The sequence below is a fragment of the Astyanax mexicanus genome, chromosome 18, assembly GCF_023375975.1.
Source record: "Astyanax mexicanus isolate ESR-SI-001 chromosome 18, AstMex3_surface, whole genome shotgun sequence".
Taxonomy (NCBI): Eukaryota; Metazoa; Chordata; class Actinopteri; order Characiformes; family Acestrorhamphidae; genus Astyanax; species Astyanax mexicanus.
In genome coordinates, this window is record NC_064425.1 from 18,702,483 (window position 1) to 18,724,320 (window position 21,838).

General features: G+C 35.6%; 1 protein-coding gene across 3 annotated transcripts in view; it reads right to left on the minus strand.

Annotated features, from left to right (window-relative positions):
• Positions 1–324: 324 nt before the first annotated feature.
• cuedc1b (CUE domain containing 1b) overlaps positions 325–21,838 on the minus strand; it is a 31,144-nt gene continuing 9,630 nt past the window's right edge. The window contains exons 3-12 of one of the 3 annotated variants that reach the window (XM_007236849.4): positions 14,051–14,698; positions 10,750–10,877; positions 9,530–9,692; positions 9,196–9,418; positions 8,446–8,508; positions 7,979–8,062; positions 7,772–7,865; positions 7,365–7,423; positions 6,793–6,862; positions 325–4,209 (exon numbers count right to left, since the gene is read on the minus strand). In XM_007236849.4, coding sequence (XP_007236911.2) covers position 4,209; positions 6,793–6,862; positions 7,365–7,423; positions 7,772–7,865; positions 7,979–8,062; positions 8,446–8,508; positions 9,196–9,418; positions 9,530–9,692; positions 10,750–10,877; positions 14,051–14,365 — 1,200 coding nt within the window. In that variant the 5' untranslated portion in view covers positions 14,366–14,698 and the 3' untranslated portion in view covers positions 325–4,208. Of the gene's footprint in view, positions 4,210–6,724; positions 6,863–7,364; positions 7,424–7,771; positions 7,866–7,978; positions 8,063–8,445; positions 8,509–9,195; positions 9,419–9,529; positions 9,693–10,749; positions 10,878–14,050; positions 14,699–17,141; positions 17,244–21,838 lie in introns of those variants that run through there. The other 2 variants (XM_022666185.2, XM_022666151.2) reach the window with 2 other exon arrangements.

A 21,838-nucleotide genomic window follows, 5' to 3' on the forward strand; every position in this document is an offset into this window, starting at 1 on the left:
CAGCAACAGGCACTCATGGTTAAATAAAAAGAGAAACTCAGTATAAATATTCAAAGTAATATACAGTACATGGTTAAATCCCAACGACTGATGCAATCAAAACAATGGGGAAGTTCTCACTGATATTACACTGCCCCCTATTGGCTGAACCACGGGTGTTCATCTATTGCAGCTCCAGTGTCCCGCACAGTCTGAGGATTTCCATCTTCAACCACCTGCTACATTTGGCAATTACAGGACGTTTTTTGAGTAAAAAAAGAACAAAACGTGCTGACTCACTTACCATGACACTAGTACAATGCTTGAAATAATGACAAATCAGGAGAATGTATAACAATTTTATTACTTATTTCAATAACTAATAAACATCTCTGGATTGTAAGAAAGGTTTGGATCTGGAAACAGGATCGAGGGATGATGGCTACAGAACCATCGCACTTATTGGTGGGGCAGACACAGTCATAGTCCTAGAAAAAAGGATTTATTTCTAAAAACAAAAAGGAACAAAAATAAAAAATAGATGTAATTCATTAAGGAATTTATTAAAATGATCTAACTTTAATAAAATATTCAGACCATCTGATTTGACGAAAGGTGAAACTTTTCTTCTACTTAAAAGCACAAAGACTACATTCCACTGATCATTACACCACTCAACACGGCACATTGTAAACTTTCCCCATCATATAAAACAGACTCAACTTAACTTCACCCTTAATAAAGACTATTGAGATGAACGGACTTTGGAGACAATTTTAGGTATGATGACTTCAAGAGCATGTCAAACTAAAATGAAAAAAACATGAACATACTGGAGGACAAACAGTCCTAGAATACTTTATTTTTTCCGGCTTTACGCTGTAAAAAATTTTTGGTTAGAATTCTAGTTTTTATTGCGTTACAAAAGCATATACGAGTGTGCTACATGAACCTTCCTAACAGTTCTTCCTATCGGTTTCTATGTTCATTCAAGTTGTGCTTGTACCGAACAATTAGACGAGAGCGAGTTCCCTGAGAGGATAAATGTATTAGTGTGAACAGCCCAAGTGGGAGACGACTCATGTGGATTACAGCTGCTTGTTAATGTGGCATGAATTTACAGTCAATTTACACCTAATTTGTGTGGAAGAGCAAGTGATCTTACGAACAATTACAACAAATACAAACTACTGGATATCCTACCAACCTTCTGAATACCTCGTATAGGGGTTTTACTCCTTACAAAGTAACTGTCCTTCTAACTCAGACTGTCCGAATATCACCAGACAGATCAGACAAACATTGTATGTTCCTCAGCAGCTTTTGGTCACCTGACATGATCTTGCTTTAGAGAGTTCTGCATACATATACCATTGATGGACTATCAGTTTACAATAGCAAGGTTCTCCCAGTCCAGGTTCTTCCTGCTTGAACACACCTGATTAAACTCAAACATTGAAACTGTTCAATACAGTTAACCCAGCATCCACATTTGGTATGATGAGAGAAAATGCCACACAGCTTGATCTGATTGGTCTAACAGAATTGAGAGATGTTTAGGTGCACCTTTGACAAACATTTAACTAATTTAATTAACATTTTTATTACATATATTTCTTAAAGTTGAATTCACAATCTTGAATTTTCTATTATTTTGTGAAGACTCATTAATGCCCTGGGAATATTTAACTGATTTAACATTTTAGCCAAATTACCGTAAAAAAAAAAAGCACAGGCACATTTTGTATTTCCCCCAGTTTTTGAAACATTATTTTGCTATTTTTTTAGGAACTAAGCCATTGACAGCATTGGCTGCAACAGACTGTATGCAGGAACTTTCTTTTTAGTGCATGGAGAAGCTGACTTGCTGTTGAGTTTCCAGGCAACTAGCTAGCTAATTATACTATAATTTATCATATTGTTTTGTGCTGTTAGTCACATTAACAAACACTATGTAAAAAAAACTAACCAGTAATTTGTCAGCAAACTAATGTTACTGTAATTGAAGGTGCTGCACTTAAACTACTGTCAATTTTATTCAATATTTTTTCTTCTTTTAAATCTTCATTAGCGTGTACAAATACTCTCATGGTAGCTCATTTGTTTAAACTGGACTGCTGTACCTTTGGTTTGTCTCTGTAGAGCAAACAGTATTGTGCAGAGGTACTGCAATTTGATGAAAATAGCAAAACATGAACTGCACGTATACTGCTGAAACATTACACTGGACAAACTGGGCATCAAATGGAAAATCCATTTTGCTTCTGGTCTTTTAGGTTGTGCTGTAACCTTAATCAAATTGGTCTGACATGATTGGGCTGCAAAAATGATGCAGACCCATCAAACGAGTAGGTGAGTCTGGCTCCAACTCTGGCCTCTACTGCACAGAATCTGGATGCAAAACTTGACATGGCAAACAATTCTGGTTTAATTTCTGTAAAACGAAAAGGATCATAAACTTAACATCCCTGTTTTTCTACAGTCATTGTTTTGATATAGCTATTTCAGATAAACTGCTTCTATTCTGCGTTTTGGGTAAAAAAATAACGCTGTAGGGGTCATTGTTCGCTGAATCAAGTGTGTTAAAGCAGGGAACCTCTGAACCTAGTGTCCTTCATGACTGGACATGAAAAAAAAAAATGCCATCAAGAACCAGTAACGGTAGAATACATTTCCATTCACATTCTGACGGACAAAAGCAGTGTTTTGAACAAACACACTTTCATAGATGAATATGCCACTTATGAACAAATCCAAGAGAAAAACCAAAACAGTTCTAATTTACAAACAATTCACTGCAATAATGGCACAAAAAACCACTGAATCCCTGTGCTTTGGCAGATATAGACAGAAGCAGGTCATGACAACACTAAGACTGTGCTCACCCACTATCACATGGAGTTGGTGCTATATTACAATGTTACAGAAGGTCATATTCTTGAAGACACCTTTACTTTCTGCAAACTCATATCATGTAATCCAGCCAAACTAACAATTCCGGCATCATTCATTTTGTTCTGTGCACCAAATTCAGTAACTTCACTCTGCTGATCCAAATCATGTTAGATACAAAATAAAAAATACTGGCATAAAATTGAATTGTTTAGATTATATTAATACTGGCTTAACCACCTCTTCTATTGTTCTCCCAGAAAAGCTAGAAAAAAACACTGTATTAAAATAGATTATGAAACTGATATGGCAGTGCAAGTAGAGGTTCACTCTCAGATCTGTGCCCTTGCCCATGTTTTAAAAAAATGTTTTTAAAAAATGTTTTAATTGGATTCTTGCTATAACGACTACTGTAATAAAAGTACTGTAAAAGTGTCAAAGGGCTGTCCATCATGTACAGAGGCTAAACAGGAGAAGATTTAGTCTAGCAGGTTGGATGTTGCCTCCATAGCAAAGATGTCATTTGAATTAGCCAAAGTGGCTATTAGTTTTGCTTGTGGTCGTACAATAAGGAGGCACTGAAATAACAGATTCTTGATGTTCGTATCTCCAAGCCTATACTTTAGCCAGCCAGAACTAAATATACTCACTTCTCAGAGTTCTTAATATACTCACTTCTACAGAAAACACATTAGGAAAGGCATTTTGGTGATACTGTAATTAGAAAGAATGGACTAAACTAATCAGATGTGGCCACCGTGTAATACATTTCATGTGTCATGTTCTTAAAGGGTTGGATTCTTGGGGACTTCCTCAGATGCGCTGTAGTAAACATTCCACATCAATGTTTTTCAAAACACATGGCCATTAGTAGGACTGAATGCTTTGGACCAATATCTAAAAATGATGCGAGCTTGTTTGCCTTTTTCATTAGCGACAAGCCACATTTTGCTATTTTAAAACCATAAATAATTATGGGGAAAATATACCTAAAGTAAAAATTAGTTCACAAACAAAACCTAGTATAAAGTAAGAATTTCTTTGCATTATACAGGCATTCTCATAGAAACCAAAAAATATGAAATGAATACTGTATCTGTTCATTTTTACATATGAAACCATATATTAACAAATAGTTATAATACAGTTAATATAATGCAGGTAACAATAAGTATATGCTCGTTACAATGCTGCTTTAGAATCACCAGTTTCTTTCTGTGTGGGCGGGCACTGTTCCTCCGAAGCCAGGGGTGGTGCCACAGAGCCACAGGGCCGCCTACCATGGGTCATTCGGCTGTCACCATGGAAAACTTAAATATGCCAAACGGCTGAAGGGATCTGAAATGCATGAAATGAGAAAGACAAAATGTATTTTTGCTGGTATCTTCAGAGCATACCCAAACAGAACTGATGTTAAGTCATAATTGTACAGTATACAGACTTTAATTAAAAATTAAACCATAAGGAGCCAAACACAGTTGTCAATATTGATTAAAAATCTAAAACTAATCAGTTAAATTAATTGAACAGCTGATTCATGTATTAATTCATCCAGCGCTTCTCAGCCTACCGGTAGCTACTGTAATAAACATGCTGTAGGTCAAAATGCAGCAGTTAGCCTTGGTTAGCCACGTAGTTGGTGATAGTTGTAATAAAAAGGGCACATGACAAGTTTAAAATCCTGATGTAACATAAATGGTACAACAATTTCATACTTTGTATTTTAATATTGTGTTCTAAAAATGGTGTCAGAAGTAGTTATATGGAGAGGAAAAAAATAATTAAAGCGTTTGAATTGTAAAAGACCTGTAAAAATGAACCTTTAAAAGGATCCTGTTTAATCCAAAGCATAAAACCATGACACCTACATTCTTTAAGTAAGGTCACACATTCACATATTGTTTGTGATGCTCTCAGTATGTTCAGTATGTGGCCCCATGGGCTCGTTTTGGATAAATGCTGCATTCATGTGCATGTTCTGCCTTCTTTGCAGCCATTGAGGTATCAATATAGAGTTTCCCACTAGAACATATGACTTGAAGAGTAATATGAAACTTCCCAGTCGTAAACTTGTATTTACCATAATTCCAAAACAACACAAATGCAGTTAACTAATCCTTCATATATATATATATATATATATATATATATATATATATATATATATATATATATATATATATATATATATATATATATATATTTTTTTTTTTTTTTTTTTTACCTCATAATATACACCAGCAATTTGACAGCAAACATTTAACTTGATTTGTTGTTCAGAACACATTGACTGACAGCTGTGATTTTTTGTTAAAGTTAATGCAAACAAAACCAGTTGCCTTAAGAATGAGGAATGTAGTTTTATTCTGCAGAGTATTTCACTATCTGGGAGGGAGTTAGAGCAGCACAGGCTCACCTACTGTCAGCCATTTAATAATGACATTTTCTCATTCTATAGTTTCTTAAATATCCTTTTTTGTGTGTTGGCAGTACAAGATCAGAATATTTGAGACATGAGCTATGTGTGATTCCACTGACAGGGTCCTTCCCTTGTCCATGTGTTCTGCATGTGCTCCAGGGCCCCCATGGAGAACAGGTCATTAATTCCACAAACCTCCTACACAATACGGAACAACTGCTCCTTCTAAATGCATGCAGAGTCCATAAAAGACAAAGACACAAACCATATATATATATATATATATATATATATATATATATATATATATATATATATAGTATATAACCTTACTCAAAATGAGCTGTGCTAAACATGGCAATACTGCAAACTAATCACTGAGCTGACAAATGAGGAACATCTTTTAATATAATATTAAATAGAAGTTATTTTGTCAAGATGACAGCAACTTTAAAATGGCTTTAAAAATGCAGGCTGGATACTAAAGTACAACATTAGCCCATGAACACTGCACCAATCTTCCAGAACATGAGCGCAACCTGCCTAACACTGAGTAGGTTCTCATTGTTCCTCCAAAGCAAGAGAGCTGATTATATGTGGAATGGATTCAATAAGACAATGTGTCCTGACATTATCAGCAGATCATGTGACTTCTGTAAGCTGTGAGGATGTGGCCTCCATGGCTTGCATTATGAGACATGTGGGAAAGGTTACCAAAAGAGCTGCCTGATGATGTTCTAATCCAGTCATCTAGCCATCACAATTTGTCCAACTGTCTTAGGTCTTTCTGCTTGCCCATCTTTTCTGCTTTTAACACATAACCATTAAGAACTGACTGATGACTTATTTCCTAATATACAGCTCTGGGAAAAAAATAAGAGACCACTTCAGTTTCAGTTCTCTGATTTTGCTATGTATAGGTATTTGTCAGTAATAACAAAAAAGCAGAGCTTTCAGACCTCAAATAATTCAAAGAAAAAAACGTTCATATTTATTAAATATGAGTTCAGAAATAGATAGAGATAAGAGTTCAGAAATCAATATTTGTTGAAATAATCTTGTTTTTTAAATACAAATTCCATGCATCTTGGCATGTTCTCCTCCACCAGTCTTGCACACTGCTTTTGGTTAACTTGCTACTCCTAGTGCAAAAAGTCCAGCAGTTCAGATTGGTTTAATGGCTTGTCATCATCCACCTCCCTTTTGATTATATTTCAGAGGTTTTTCAATTTGGTAAAATCAAAGAAACCCATAATTTTTAAGTGATCTCTTACTTCTTTCCAGAGCTGTATTTGCCCATTGACAGATGCCACAGTAGATGAAGATAATCATTGTTTTTCAGTTAACCTGTCAATAAACCAGTGGTTTTAAAGTTATGGCTGAATGTCTTACAGGTCTACATAAGGGGTGTCAAACTTTCCATATTGGTCCAGTGTGAGGGAGAAAAAAAAAAAAAAAAAAAAAAAAAAAAAGACTATCCACACTGCCGCAAGACCACTTACCAAGACAGCGCTTCCCTGTGGGGCCGCTCCTCTTCCTGAGTGGCCAATCTTCTGAGCTGATTTTCCTCTTCTAAACACAGACACAGATAACATCAGTATTCTGTTGCCATTTTCCACTCGTTAGCAAAGAAAGTGTTTGTTATCTTTCCCTTTCATCAGTCTTTTGCCAGTACACTGTTATGGATTTGCTTTAGCAAATTTATCAAAACAGAAAAACACTGTTAAATTTAGAATCCATATCCTACTTAACTGATTAACTTAATTTTGCTGCTGTTAGATTTAATATGGGACCTTCATGTACCATCAAAATGACAAAGTGATTCAAATGTAATAACAAATAACCAATCTGCTTGACATATGTAAGTAACATTTTTACATTTAAGTTATTAAAAAAACAAACAAAACAAAAAAAAAACAACTGAACATGGACCACCAGCAACGTGAACGTAACCTATGACTGAAAGTTCTGTTTGGTTTACTAAATTACAGCCCATGAGAGCATATGCTTTGTCAAAAAAGCTAATTTTATTGTTTAATGCTCAGGATGTCACAGAAAAAAAAATCATTCTTACCACAAGGGTTTCCCTCCACATCATCCAATAGGTTGGCAGTGGAGTTGGCAGTGCCAAGTCTGAGCAAGTGGTTATGGCAAACATTTGAAAGAGGAGATAAACCACCAGCACTTTTACTGACTCAAAAGACCAAAAAATCATAGTCATTTCAACTGAAAATGTTTTTAAAATAACAGTAAAACACTTTTACATTTTATATTTTACAAACCAGTATGGAACACTATGGAACACACTGATAGCTTTTTCTTATCTAAACACATTTCTTATTACTTTCAGTGTTGTTTCATCCTTATCATATATTATATTTTAATTTCAATGAAAAAAAAAATCTCTATTTACTATGCTGTGTACTCCAACAAATGGCTTAATTCCTCGTTATATACAGATATGAGCTATGTGAAGGATACGAATGATGCCTCAAGAGTGTTTTCCTTTTGGACTTCCTTCGCTTTGTCTTTTCTGAGAACCCTTTGGCGATTTCAAACAGTTTCTTTCTGGTTGCTGTGGGACAAAAAATATTGAATGTATTGACAGAAACTGCTCATATATTTCTTCACAAATTTTAAGACAGATTCTGCCTCCTTAAATTTAGTTCCACAGAGATGTAATCTCACATTTTCCCATGTGCTTGAGTTTGTCTCTAAACAAAGCATCGTCTGACACTCCGTCTATGGATCCGGGAGCATAGTGGTGGTCACCTGTGGCAAGGACATGCAGAACTATTTAAATTGCAGTTGATTCTAAGTTCAAAAAATGCATTATGAAAAACGCGCGATACAAGCTGTTAAACACCATGTGCAGCTATGCAAGCAGCACTGATACATATGTGTGTTTTTTTATCCATCTATAAATACCAGTATTCATGTCTGAGTACAGGCACAACCTACAATATATTCGGAACAAATGCAGAACGTATGTCAGCCATATTATGCACGCAAACTGAAAAGCAAGTCTATCACAAGTAAAAACTTGACTCAACCCACCAAATGGTTCCTTATTATTAGAATATATTATACTGCATACACAATAAATATAAACCAACATTAAGTGAAAACACATATACCATTAGGAGGAAATTTACCTGTAGAGCTTCCAGCTGCTGAATGACCTGACCTGGATTTCTTTGACTCGTATTTAATTCGATCTAAAACAGAAAGATGACACAGCAAAAACAGCTGCCATGAAGAAAAGACTGACACAATCAACTCTTTATATTCTAAAGCACATACTAGCGTTGCTCAAAAGTAGCTATTTTTGTCTGTTAACAACCCGAAGTTTACTGATGCGTCTATCTGACAGCTCTATAATTCACAGCTTATTTAATATATATATAACTTATGTTAAAGCATTAATGGCCCTATTTGACCTATTTTAGCTTTCCAAACCTCAGGGAACTTTGAAATCTGTACATTGTAAGATCTTAAGATCTTGAGGTAAGATGTGGTCTTTAAGTAAATGCTTAAAACATACCTTGCTTAGCTGATTTTGGTTTTAGTGATTATTTTTCTACATTTCTTCTTGTCATTACTGTTATTGCTTCTCTTCCCTCTTAAAGTACATTATTTATTTTTATCTATTTATGAATGTATCTGTGTAAAGCAGAATTGTGCAATATACAGTGTTTCTTGCTGTGAAAATTAATATTGCTACTACTCAAAAAACCTTTTTGCTATGTCCTGCAGAATGGACAGATCTTTCTTGGAGTGATGGATTCATACATACATACATACATCTCCAGGTACTTTAGGAGATAAACACAGTTCATTATGTGCATGTGTATGAGTGTGTGACTTTATGTAGAGGAAACGAATAAAGATTAAAGTATATGTACCTCGTTCCAGCGCAATGAGGAACTCTCTGTTGCGTTGCAGCTCTTTCATGAACTCCTCGTTCTGCAGAAAGAGAGCAATGCGCTCGTCCTCCAGGTACTGCTTCAACTTGCGCTCCTGTTCGGATGCTCCAGGCGCTGCTGTAGCACTGGCAGCCTGCTGCGGCACTGATGACAGGGAAGATGCTGCGGATGATGAGGGGTCAGAGAAACCACTCTGAGAGTTCTGTAAAAACAAAAAGAGAGAATTGGAGAGTTTAAAAAAGAAGTAAGAGTATGTAATGATGATGTGATGCAACATGTAGGTATGCATCATGCTTTAAGTACAGCTCCGCACCTGTATGCTGTCTGACTGCTGGGGTAAGATTCGCAGGAAGTCATCAGGTAAGTTGCCAAGCAACGGAGGGTTCCAGTTCCTGTAACCTCGGTTCTGTCGATTTTGGGGTGCTGAAGGGGGCTGTTCTGGAGGAGGTTGCACTGGAGGGGGCTGAGCTTCAAACCTGCAATATTGCAGAGATACGGAAAAAAGAAATCTTTAAAATATATATTTAATCAAAGAAATCCATTCATTTCTGTTAAGTACTTTTCTATAGGGGACAAAAAACATTAACCTACAATATCATGTTTCATCTCCCACTTTCACCAACCTGATTTAGCAAAAAGCTCACAGACCCTCTATAAAACTAAAGGTGTGCCCCAATTAAAGAGCTCCATGTGAAGATCAACTGGGTGGCAGTGGCATGACTATGCTATTTTGTTTTGAAGACTCCTTCATTAGAGGCTGTAACTGCGTGTAAAGGAGGATGTAAAAATACAATGGTGCCAACAAAGCAGTGAATGGCAGCCTTTGTAGACATATGTAGACAACTGTAGAGAAAATCCTTACATTATTAACTGTAATAATATACTGTTTACAACTATAAACCCAAATAAACCTATGTGAACAAGGAATTTAATTTTGGTCCTATTCTAATGCATTCTCTATTTTTTTTTTACCATAGAATAGAATAGATGTTGCTTTTGTGATACATATTCTTTTTCTAAGCATACTGATTTATGTTTATTTATAGCATTATTAGTCCAGTTTATTTGGATACAGTGCAGAAAATTATGGGATAGTCATTGGATAGCAGTTTTTAGTGAAGCATTTATGTGATCTGTGTCAAAATATTGCATGAATTATTGTGAAAATACCTTTAAATAGTGTGCTATAATATTTTTTACCATGTTGCCCACCCCTAGAGTATACAAATTTAAAATCTGATCCCAAAGCACATACGCAGTTTGTTCCATGGACACCAGGTGGCGTCAGAAGGGAAACGGCTAAAAAAAATGCATTCTGCGGCTCTTGGTATCCCTGTTGCATCCAATTCCAGTAAAGAGAAGTGACGACAATTGTTTGAACTCCGTGAACTCAGCGTATACTGTTTCTAATACAAATTCATTTTAAGATTTTAAATGAAAATGAGACATGAAAGGTTTCTTCTGCAAGTTAACATAATTATAAGTACATTTATCCCTCTATTTTTTAGTTTAGCTTTTTTTGTTTTTGTTTACCTGGGGGGTGGAGTGGGTGGAGCATTGGGATATTTCCTGTCATATATGTGCATATCATAGGCAGGCGGGGAGTAGACTGGAGGCGGCTCCTCATCTGAGCTGTCTGGCTCCAGGGTCCTCTCCAGAATCTGATGATGGTTAGAGTACAAAAAAAAGAAATGCAATTAGACTTCAATACTGTAAATGCTTATCAAGACAAGCAGTAGACTTAGAACTAAAACAATAATATAGCAAATCTACATCTACAATAAATTTTATTACTGGAATAAGCTGGAGAAATATTTTATTTCAATGTTCGTATACTCATGATGGATCATAAAGATGCTTCATGCATATAAAACATACTGCAGCTCATGCTTGACCGGGGACTTAATCCAAGTCATGGCTCAGCATCTCCACTGGGCCATGAAGAGGGGACTAATGCACTGTGGGGAAGGCAGAGCCAGAGAGAGGCTGCAGCACGACTTATTGTGGAAAGGGTTCAATGTGTAAGCACAGCTTCTCAAACCGTGCCTGAAATCAGGGGGAGACAGGCGTGAGGTAGCCCGGCTTGGAGAACATCGATCATAATCACAGTGGCCTTAGCCAAATAATGAGGTGGTCTAGAAGAGATCTGCTGAATTTAGCCTGTGTTGCCATTGTTGACTAATACACTTTAGGAGAGAAAAAAAAAAAAAAAAAATATATATATATATATATATATATATATATATATATATATATATATATATATATATATATATATAGCTTAGGTAGCATAAAAAGAAAGTATTGCACGTGTAAGCTCCAGTATACCATAGTTAGGAGTAGGGGTGGGCAATATTATATTGTATACAATATATCGTGACACAGAAATATCATGATATTAAAAACCCATATCGTGATAATAGGGCTGTTTTGTCTTAAAAGTAGTCTATTATTTACTGTGAAGCTTTAGGTTTATTTATTGTATAATTGTTTTAGTTTGCAGTTTATATGCATGCACTAAATATTCTGCAATATTATTTGCTGCATTATATTATTTTATGCTATATTATTTATTTTGCCACATTATGATTATACTGTTATACTACTATACGATATTCCTGAAATGAATGAATTATTTTAGTTTTCCTATATCGCCAAGTATATCGTTATCGCAAAAATTATTTGAGAGCCATATCGCCCACCCCTAGTTAGGAGTACTTTACCTTGGAAGTTGTTTGTGCTGGATGATACAGACAAAATTTATATTAGTGTATTTCATAATTTCAGTCGATACTGTATAATTCCAATATAGGTCAAGGAAACTTATTGTTTTTGACTTGAATGCAGTGAACTGATGACAGTGCCTTGTAGATACAGTAAATCTCCGCGAACTGTAAGTAATTTATAGTGTGGTGTTTCTTTATTCATCTAAAATTAATAACTTCTAGAAGACAGTCATACATGCCAGATGTTATTTTCAGGCAGGCCGGTCACGATAACATTTTTGTGAATGATATACCGTCCCAGAAATTACTGCGATAAATGATATTATTGTAATTTTAAGATCATTAAATGCCACTGACATAATGATAATAGAATATCATAACTAAGCTATTCTACCCTTTTAAAGACAAAACAAATTTAATTAATTAGATAGTTTGGGAAATATAAACGTTTTTCTTTACCTACTGCAGTCCACTGTTTTAATAGAGTTGCAGTTATTAAAGGATTGGCCATTATATTTACTGCTATATATATGACCAAACATACAAATAAACACAATAGACAATATCATTATTATCAAATATTTCTGAGATCATGTCCATTTATTGTACGATAATGTTAATAATGCAGTTATCGTGACAGACCAATTTTCAGCTGAACTGCATTGCTTTGTAACAATAAAACATACTAACAGCTTAAAATGCTTAATAATAAGATTCAAATATTAACAGATTTATTTACCATATTTTGATTTAAAGTGTACCTAGTGAAAAAAAGTCCAAATCAAATTGTTATATCTGGTTTAAGAGCTTGACTTTTATGAAGCAATAGAGATTAGCCAAACAGAACTGGCTAATGGTTAACTGGTGATGCTAGCTAGCTGTTATTTTTCAATCTGGATTGATCTCTGATGTAACTGGTTAAATTCGTTAAATTCTTTGATTAAATATAGTATGTGGATTATGGCTATGGTTAAGTCAAGTCTTTACTCAGTAACCTCAAAGCACTGTAATGCAGCTATAGTAACTCAATGCTAGCTAACATCTGTACTCAGCATTAGGCTTGGAGCACATTAGCAGTGATGCTAACTGTTTCCGAGCTGAATTAATCTCTGATTTTGATAACAGAATGATGTGACTGTAGTTTCCGGGTAATGCTGCCCTTGGTCTGGTTCTGAGTGATACTGAAATACTGAAATATGCCTCTTGCTGCTTTATACAAGCCACCGTGTAATGTAGCCTTTAGCCTACATACATGTTATAGACATGGAGCTGTTAATTTAATTAATTCAACTTTGTTTTAATTTATTCATCCATTGTTAAGTAATGTAAGTGGTAAGGTGGGGAATCACATTAATGAGCATTAGGTGCCCACAGATTGTCCTTTATTGGACCACTTTTGGAAAGTTCTAAGGCTGCACAAAATTGGATAAACTATTTGTGTAATATTTTGTTGTTCTGCACTCCAAGATTCACCAAAATTCACCTCATGTCAGTGAACTAGCAGTATTGATATTAATAATGCTCTCTGTATATTAAAGATTAGAGTACAATAAATGTTGATTCTGGTAGACATACCATGGAAAATGCTTGTCTAGTCCCTTTAAAGAAGTACTGCCAATATAATAGGACTCTCTAAACCACATAAACATGATGGATATGAGCTAGAGGGGTAATAAAGCCCCCAGAAATTAGCTGGGATGAGATGAGAAGGGGTGGTGATCATTCAACATCCTGACCTCACTAATGCTAGTCATTAAATGCAATTATATTCTATTAACAATGCTCCATATTCTAAAAGATGTTTATACGTATTTACAAAGAATATTTTGGGAAAAACTAACTAACTAACAACTTTACCATCAGCTTCATTTGGAAATATATTTTTTTTCTTATGAGATTTTTTTAAGTGTTTTTTACTAGCTGTTATAAACTAAAAAAGTGTCTAAACTGGTTGTGATATCTGTATGTGGTTTACATAACCACTGAGGATTACTTGTATCAGGAACAAACTAATTCAGATTCATGTGATCTTAGAAACAGTACATTTCAAATAGGCCAGATGTAGTGTATGTATCAAAAAGCAGTTGTCAATAGCGGATGTGTGCTACCTCTGGTGGGATGCTGTCGTCTGAGTCCGAGCTATCATCTGATTCATTGCCATCGATGCTCATCTGCAACAGCTGGTCAATGGTAGCATCCACTGCCCCATTGTTTGAACGTAGTACGCACTCAATAACCTCGTAGTCCATGCTGGGAAACATGGTTTTGAAGTCCTCCATTGCCTGGTTAAACTCCAAACGCCGAACCTGCCGGTTGGGCCTGCTGTTGTTGAGCTCTCCTGCACTTGAGCCACCTCCACCATTGCCACTGCCACCCCCACGAGAGCCGCCGTTGCTGCTGCTTCGTCGAAACAGACTGGTCATCCTACAGGGATGCTTTTCCTGCCTGGCTGTCTATGCCACCAAGAAAACAATGGCGCTAAAACGCCCCCCCAACTCCAACTTTTCACTCTTGTATCCACTTGGATTTGTCTCAGCACAGCTTTCCAAGACAATTTACTCTTTCATCACTGCAGAACTATGTAAGTCCACTGAGGAAAGAGAAGGTCTTTTTTCTCTTTTTCTGCTTGTTCAGCTGCATCCAAAATAACCGTAATAGAGTGGCTGTAAGGAGGAAGTGTGGCGTCAAAAGTCTTGTAGCATAAGCTTCCAGATAGCGTTCCTAATATCTCAGGGTCTCCATCACTTCTTCCGGTTCTGTAAAAGAATGCAGTATGGAAAACACAACAGATGAGTAAGAGAATAAAACAAAAGAAAGAAAAATATGTTCTGCCCACATAACACACTGGGGCGTCTGGATTGTTTGGTCATTTCAATTGCCTGCTTGAGAAAAGGATTTATTTTGAGGTTCAATACAAAGGGTTCTGTCAACAGCGAACAGAGCTGACGACGAGTAAAGAGAAAGCTAAGCAGACAGAAACAGGGTAAAGCACAAAACCTGTAATGGAGCTACTTTTTCTAGAAAGTGAAAGAATATAAAGGGGAATTTTAAGAAAAATCCCCACAATACAGAGTAGCCCTCTTGTTCAATTCAGGGAGTTAAACAACACAAGTCATTCTTGTTTCCAAAAGAAACATTACGAACACAACCAGTTTAAGAGGAAAAATAAGGAGTGCAGTAGTGCAGAAGCCGACATTCATTAGGATGAAAAATAGCCTACATAATTTAATAACTGGATAATTTCTGTCTATCAAAAAAAAACAAGTTGCCCATTCATCAGGCCTTGTTGCTTTATAACCATTTATAGGTTTCAGCGCTGTCAACACTGCTAAATAAAACCGCTACTACGCCACCAGGATTTGGAGAAAGAGGAAAAAAAAAGAGAGAGTGAAAGACTGGTTGAAAGGGGAGCCAAACTTGATATTGGGATTAATTTGCACAAAACGAATAACATTGTTAAAAGTTTTCAAAGTAATTAAATGTGTATTTTAGTGCGAATTTATCAAATTATCAGTCATACACACTTTTTACACAGCATGATGATGCATTAGCGGTTTTATTATCAACAAGAACACAGCAATGCTACTATAAAGTAGATTACTTTTTATTTATGCTGAAAATATATATCTCTCCTTCCCTCTCTCTCTCTCACACACACACACACACACTTCCTCTTTCCAAATTGTTGAAGGAAGAACATGCAGTTAGATTAGCCATAAAGCTACCTCGTGTTTCAAGCTATATTTCCTTTTACTTAGCACATTATGTTTTTTTTATTTAATCAGAATTCACCTAAGACAATAAAGTAAAGTAAAAACATTTCTGATTTCACTTGCACAAGAAGGAAAAAAATCTACAATTTTAACAATATTCTAAGTTCAAATTCAATTCAGCTGTAGAAATTTTATAGTATTTCGTTTAGAAAATACATTGTTCCAAAAATAATTGTGAAACTATTTTAAGACTGATTTAATGGTAAAATAACAGAACAATACAAAAATACTATTTTAAAGAGTAATGAATTTTTGCTAAATAAAAATACTCATGAATTGAAATAACTTACAACACAAATAAAATGAAACTACTGTTAAATTATTAGTTAAAATTATATATCTCATTCACAGTATTGGGTTCTAATTTCTTAAAATAAAGTCAGAAAAAAGGACATGTTCATATATTGTACACAAAGTTAATAATGGAATTATTGTGAAAGATCTAACTTCAGCAATATCTATACTGTCAATATCACAAAAAGTGATATTATAAAAATATTTGTGCAGTATCAGTATGCTGGGTATGGCTCACAGAGGAAGAGCTTAGCTGAAATGATCTCAGACGGCTTTAGGATGGCTGAGATTATTATTATTATTATTATTCAGATTAGGCAGGGTCAGATTAGTAGTAGGCCAAACCAGTGTCTGTGAAACTGCTGGTTAGAACTGCATTTTAGAAGAACTGCATTTTGTCGAGGAGCAATAGCTGCAGTTACAAGTGATCTGTGATCCTGAAACTGAGCCACAATGTGAGGGCTGAAAAAACAACAGCGCTTTTTGTCTAAGAGCTGTTTCAGTCCAATGACTGTCCAGCACAAAGATGAATGGATCATTAGAAACTCTCCAAAATTTTACGGAATAAAATCTATTTTACACAGACTTCCACTGATTTATAAAGGTTTATTTCTTATCTTTTGAAGTTGTTGTTTTGAAGATACAGGTTTGTGTATGTTTATAACAGCAACGATATCAGTTACAGACTGTATAAACTCTATGCATTTCGTCTGTACACTGTTTAATCATATCTATGCTTAAGGAATCATTTGGAGGTGTCTTAACATAAGTGGTAAAATAACATTTAAATATTTTAGGAGATGTTTGCGATAAAAATATTATTGGTGATATGTCAAAATTGTAATGACTGAAATGCAATTGCATTTTATAAAGGTTAGTTACTTAAGACAGAAACTGCAAACAATTACAAAAAAATACCCGTGAAGCTTCACAGTAAATAGCAAAACAAATAAAAAATAGACTTCATATTAATATTGCTATAATTACTATATGAATTATTTGTATTGTTAAAAAAATATTATGTTTATTATTATTGTAGGGCCTGCTAAACACACTCTAATATGCAAAAATTAAAATGCTGGACATTGAAAAGAGAATCCTCACAGGTACAAAAGCACATAAGCACATTTACCTTCACTCATCTATAGAACCTGCTTGTCCTCCTGTGCTCTTTCTGAGGTTAGGTCCATTAATCATGTCCATGTCTACAAGCCAAGCCCATACCTTCTTCCTACTGGAATGTCATAATAGGAATTTAAAAAATGTGGGAGTCTGCAGAGGTTTGATGAAACTTTCCTGTGATCGTCAGTTCTCCTCCCCTCAGCCACTTCAGCACCCCCCCTCACCCCCCCTCCTCCTCCTCAGTGCTGGGTAGAGAAATCCCTGCCCTGGGGAAACAATGCACCCAGCCGAGCTGAAGCCAGGCCCACATGGCACTGCCAGGACCCAGAGCCCTTTGCCAACCACTCGTTGGCATGGAGATACTTTATGATGTAAACAGGATGCTTTGTGCAAAATGAGAATATGTAGTCCGTGTTCTGAAGTCATCTCTTAAGCTGAGAGCTGTGAGGCTGAGGCGGGTAGGCTGCAGTGGCTTGGCCATGCCTGAGCCTGGAGAGTAATTCTCTATTCAAAAAGGTATTGTCTGAGCTCCCCTTCTAAACTGGAACCCTCCCATTTGCATCTAATTAATCATTCCGTTTGGGCACCAAGATGCCTTGACAACACACTAAGATGCCTTTAGAGAGAGAGACCACAAAAACACAAGTGATCCAGAGGATGAGCTACTTTCCCCTTTACTGACACGCTCTAACTTAATTTAGATGAGAATACAAAACAGCACATTCTAAATATGGTGGAATTTTCCAGGAAACATTCATGCTCTAGACACAACAATGAATTGTTGACTATGTCACTAACAATTCAAGGAAATCAGAGTATAATACTCAGCAAATTATACTGTTTATTAAACTTCTAAGTAGTTTGATAGAATCCTACACAGACAAGGGCTTTTAACCCAAATCTGATATTTTCCAACGTTTTTCTATATATATATTTTTTTCTAACAATTCTTTTAATTTATACAATACAGAATCGTTTGCTATTGTAGCTCATTTAATGGCATCACAAAAACAACCCATTAAAAATGTGTTGTTTTTGCAAATTCATTTCAGCCAACTGTATGGACTGGGGAGTGACTGCTATGTTTGAAACCTTACAATATTTACATACCACAATAAACTAAATTAAGTACAAAAAAGCCATTATGGTTTGTTTTCAGTGATTTTGCATCCAAAGACGAGAACACAGATAAAGAACAAATAAAGGACAAAATAAGCAGCAGCATCTCTCTCTCTCTCTCTCTCTAGAGAGAAGGGGAAGGGGTCAAATAAGACCACAGCTATTATGACAATACTGCTAAACCACTTCACTTCCCACAATACCATGCACATTCAATGGCTTACAGCTTGAGGTTTCCAGGCGGAATATGTACTTTACAAATTCACATACTTGCGTTTTTCCCTCTAATAGTATGTACCATGTATTCTTAACCCCCATACTGTGACAGTTCAGTACAAACACTCATCATGTTACATTCCTTTTTAAATATTTAATTTGTGTTCCCTTTGAAACAAATATGTGGGCCAAAGTTCTCTGTCTCTAATGGATATTTAAGCACGGAAACTCTGCCTTACATTTTACGTCTCCTGGAAGCAGGAAATGGTAAACAGGATGCCACACAGTATGCTGAAACACGAAATGACTTACGGAATACAAACTGAAAAGAGCACTGCTGATATAAGCCTCCCAAATCACCACACTTCAATTTGCGCTTAAAATCAAATCTAGTGCACACATACAAAAGATATACTCATTACTGATATGTTCTTCTTTGTCAGTCAGTCTGATATAAAACTACACTGGTTTAAAAAGAAACCACGTAAGAAAGACACTAGAAAGCTGCCTTAAAAACACCTGTCAAGTTCAATCAGTGCTGGAAGACCTGACTGAAAGCTTCACTGTGGCCTCTCTATGCACTCTGCTGTTATTCAGACAACACTATATTAATCTGCATCTGAGATCCTTCTATATTTAGCAATAGAATCCAGAGCTTTTTGTCTAAAGCTGTTACAGCGATGAGGAAGCAGAGCTCCTGTTAGCTTCAGAATGAATTCTCACTTTCACATCACATTCACTTCCACATAACAGCTACAGCATAGTGCTCAATCTAGAGGAACTAAAATAAAACAGGCCTTGTTCGCACATATCCGGATATTCATAAAAACGAAATGTTTTCGTTTACAAAAAAATGTAGCACTGAAAACAAAGCTTTCCACAAGAAAACTCCTCAATAGGGAGATTTCTGAAAAAACGCTGTATTCAATGTTATATTGTAGTTGGGGAAAACCAAGGTTTATAAAAACACTGACATCACAGGTTGCACGTTTCTGGTTCAAATTCCAAAATAGTCTTTACTCTGTTTAGACTTATAATCCAGAATTTTGTGATTTGCATAGTACTCTACATAGGTAAGAGTTAGGGTAAAATATTATTTTGCTTTTTTTTTTTTTTGAGTAAATTACGTTTACTTTGATTTTACAAATATGATGATGTTTTTATTATAGAATAGCTTTAGAATCTCATATGGAGATTATTAAAAAATGTTTATTACAATTTGAAACACACTGTGCCGTAAACAAAATCCAGATAAACTGATTTTACAAATCACAATTTAATAAAACAGTGCTAAGGCATATCACCTTAATGATTAGCTACCATGTTATATTCTCTAACTAAAAACGTATAGCCTGGGAAGAGCAAGGCCAAGATTGCTGAATACGAACAGATTCTTTGAATGATCAGTACCATTCCATACATATATCACTGTCTTGTGCTTTGAAATGCAGCTGGAGCTCAGCTGTTACAGATCACAGCATTCAGAAGAGACAGACTGACTGAAGAAGGAACTAGCTTGCTGAACTGTCAAGTGAGTGGCCAACTAAATAAAGACATAAAATGTTTAAATCTGTTTAGCATCAGATCACAAAGAAATGTCCAAATGTTTGTGGAGACCCTTTCTAAAGAACAGCACTTTTAAGTTGCTCCCATTACAAAGACAGATGTGCAAATGCACACACACAGCTTATCTAGTCCTCTGTAAAGAAATAGAGCAACAGAATTGACAAGGTATGCACAATGATACTGGAATTATATGAGTATTGGCTGATACTTACTTGCTGACATTTATTGTATGCTGGAAAAGGATCAAGCATTGCTGGCCTTGCTACTACAATTGGGCGACACTGACCGTGCTACTTTAAAATGAACAGATTTAAGCAATTTTTTTATTTATTTTAATTAATTTCAATAAATCTGTTGTTTATTGTATTATTATTTACCTGTTTATTTAAACAAAGAGGGTTTACCACTGTGAGCAGACCAGTAAGGACCAGTTAGATAAATAAATGTGAAAGCACAAAATGTGAAAACCGATTTTTTAGGAGATCCCACTCTTTTTACGTTCATTTGCATACAATGTGAGGAATATAAATGTCACATTTATTTGTGAAGTTATATTGGGGAGTCTTGTCTCTCTGTAAGTTATAATTTTTTGTACTGGCATAGACAGACATGTGTGCGTAATATCAGATATCGGCAACGGACCTGTACTCCCACATTGGTGCATCCCAGAATTGCCTTTTGTGTTGGAACACGTTTTATTAGCTTTGCTTACTGTTTTGGAATAATACTAACTCATTCTTCCTGTCAGATTTGCTCCAGGCTGGTGGAATGACATTGGTGGAACATCATTTTTTAAATCATGATCCACATTCTCAACTGTATTAAGATCTAAACTTAGATTTGGTTAATGTAGCCTATTCACATTTTTGCTTTTTATTCATGTCTGTGATGTTTGGCATTGTGCTCGGGACCTGCTAAAAGATGAAGGCTGTCCTAAATTGAGAATAAAACATGGTTGTTTTAAAATATCGCCCTGCATTCGGGATCTGATGACTTCAAAGAGGTTTAGTAGGTACTCTGTTAAATCATTACTGGCATGGAAAACAGTAGTTGTGAACTTATGTTTTTGCTTTCAATTTCATTTTTATGAAACATGTTATTCTGAGCCAAGCAAAACCATTTTCTACTTTGTAAAAGCTGTAAGAGAAAATAAAGCAGAAATACAGCATTATGATACTCCATCTATAACAAACAGTGACGTTGCTGGCTTTAACACTGAACAGAAACAGCTTGAGTGCTCTGGGCCCATTAAAACAGCCACTTTAAGCAGGTCAAGCTGCTTGGAATCTAGGCTAGAATGCTTGAAAGGACTAAAGTGAACCAATAAAAACACAAACGCTATCAGACTGAACCCATCCTGAGACAGTACCAGTAAATCAGCAAATTCATCCACCCTTCCTCACTGTAGAGAAAGCCCAGATCCAGTATATGATGTGAATTACAGGAGAGGAGGATAAACATCCCATCTCATCCTGTCGGCAGGCTGGCAGTTGGCCAACAGACAACCAGATGTTGCAGTACTTAAATAACACAATTTATAAAAGCAGACACTGAGAGCAACGGGGCAAGCATCACCATTATAAACCACACAGAATTAATGAGCACTGAGGACAAACTATTTATCAGATAATGTTTTTATGACTATTAGATTTCTAAAAGGGAGAAAGGCATTACATAATCAATAAGCTTGCATAATAAATCAGGTACCCCTACAAATTCTAATCAATGTGCATTACTTTAAAATGGAAGTACAAAGTGTACTGATGTTCAATGATGAATATCATACATTTTCTTTAAATACTTTTT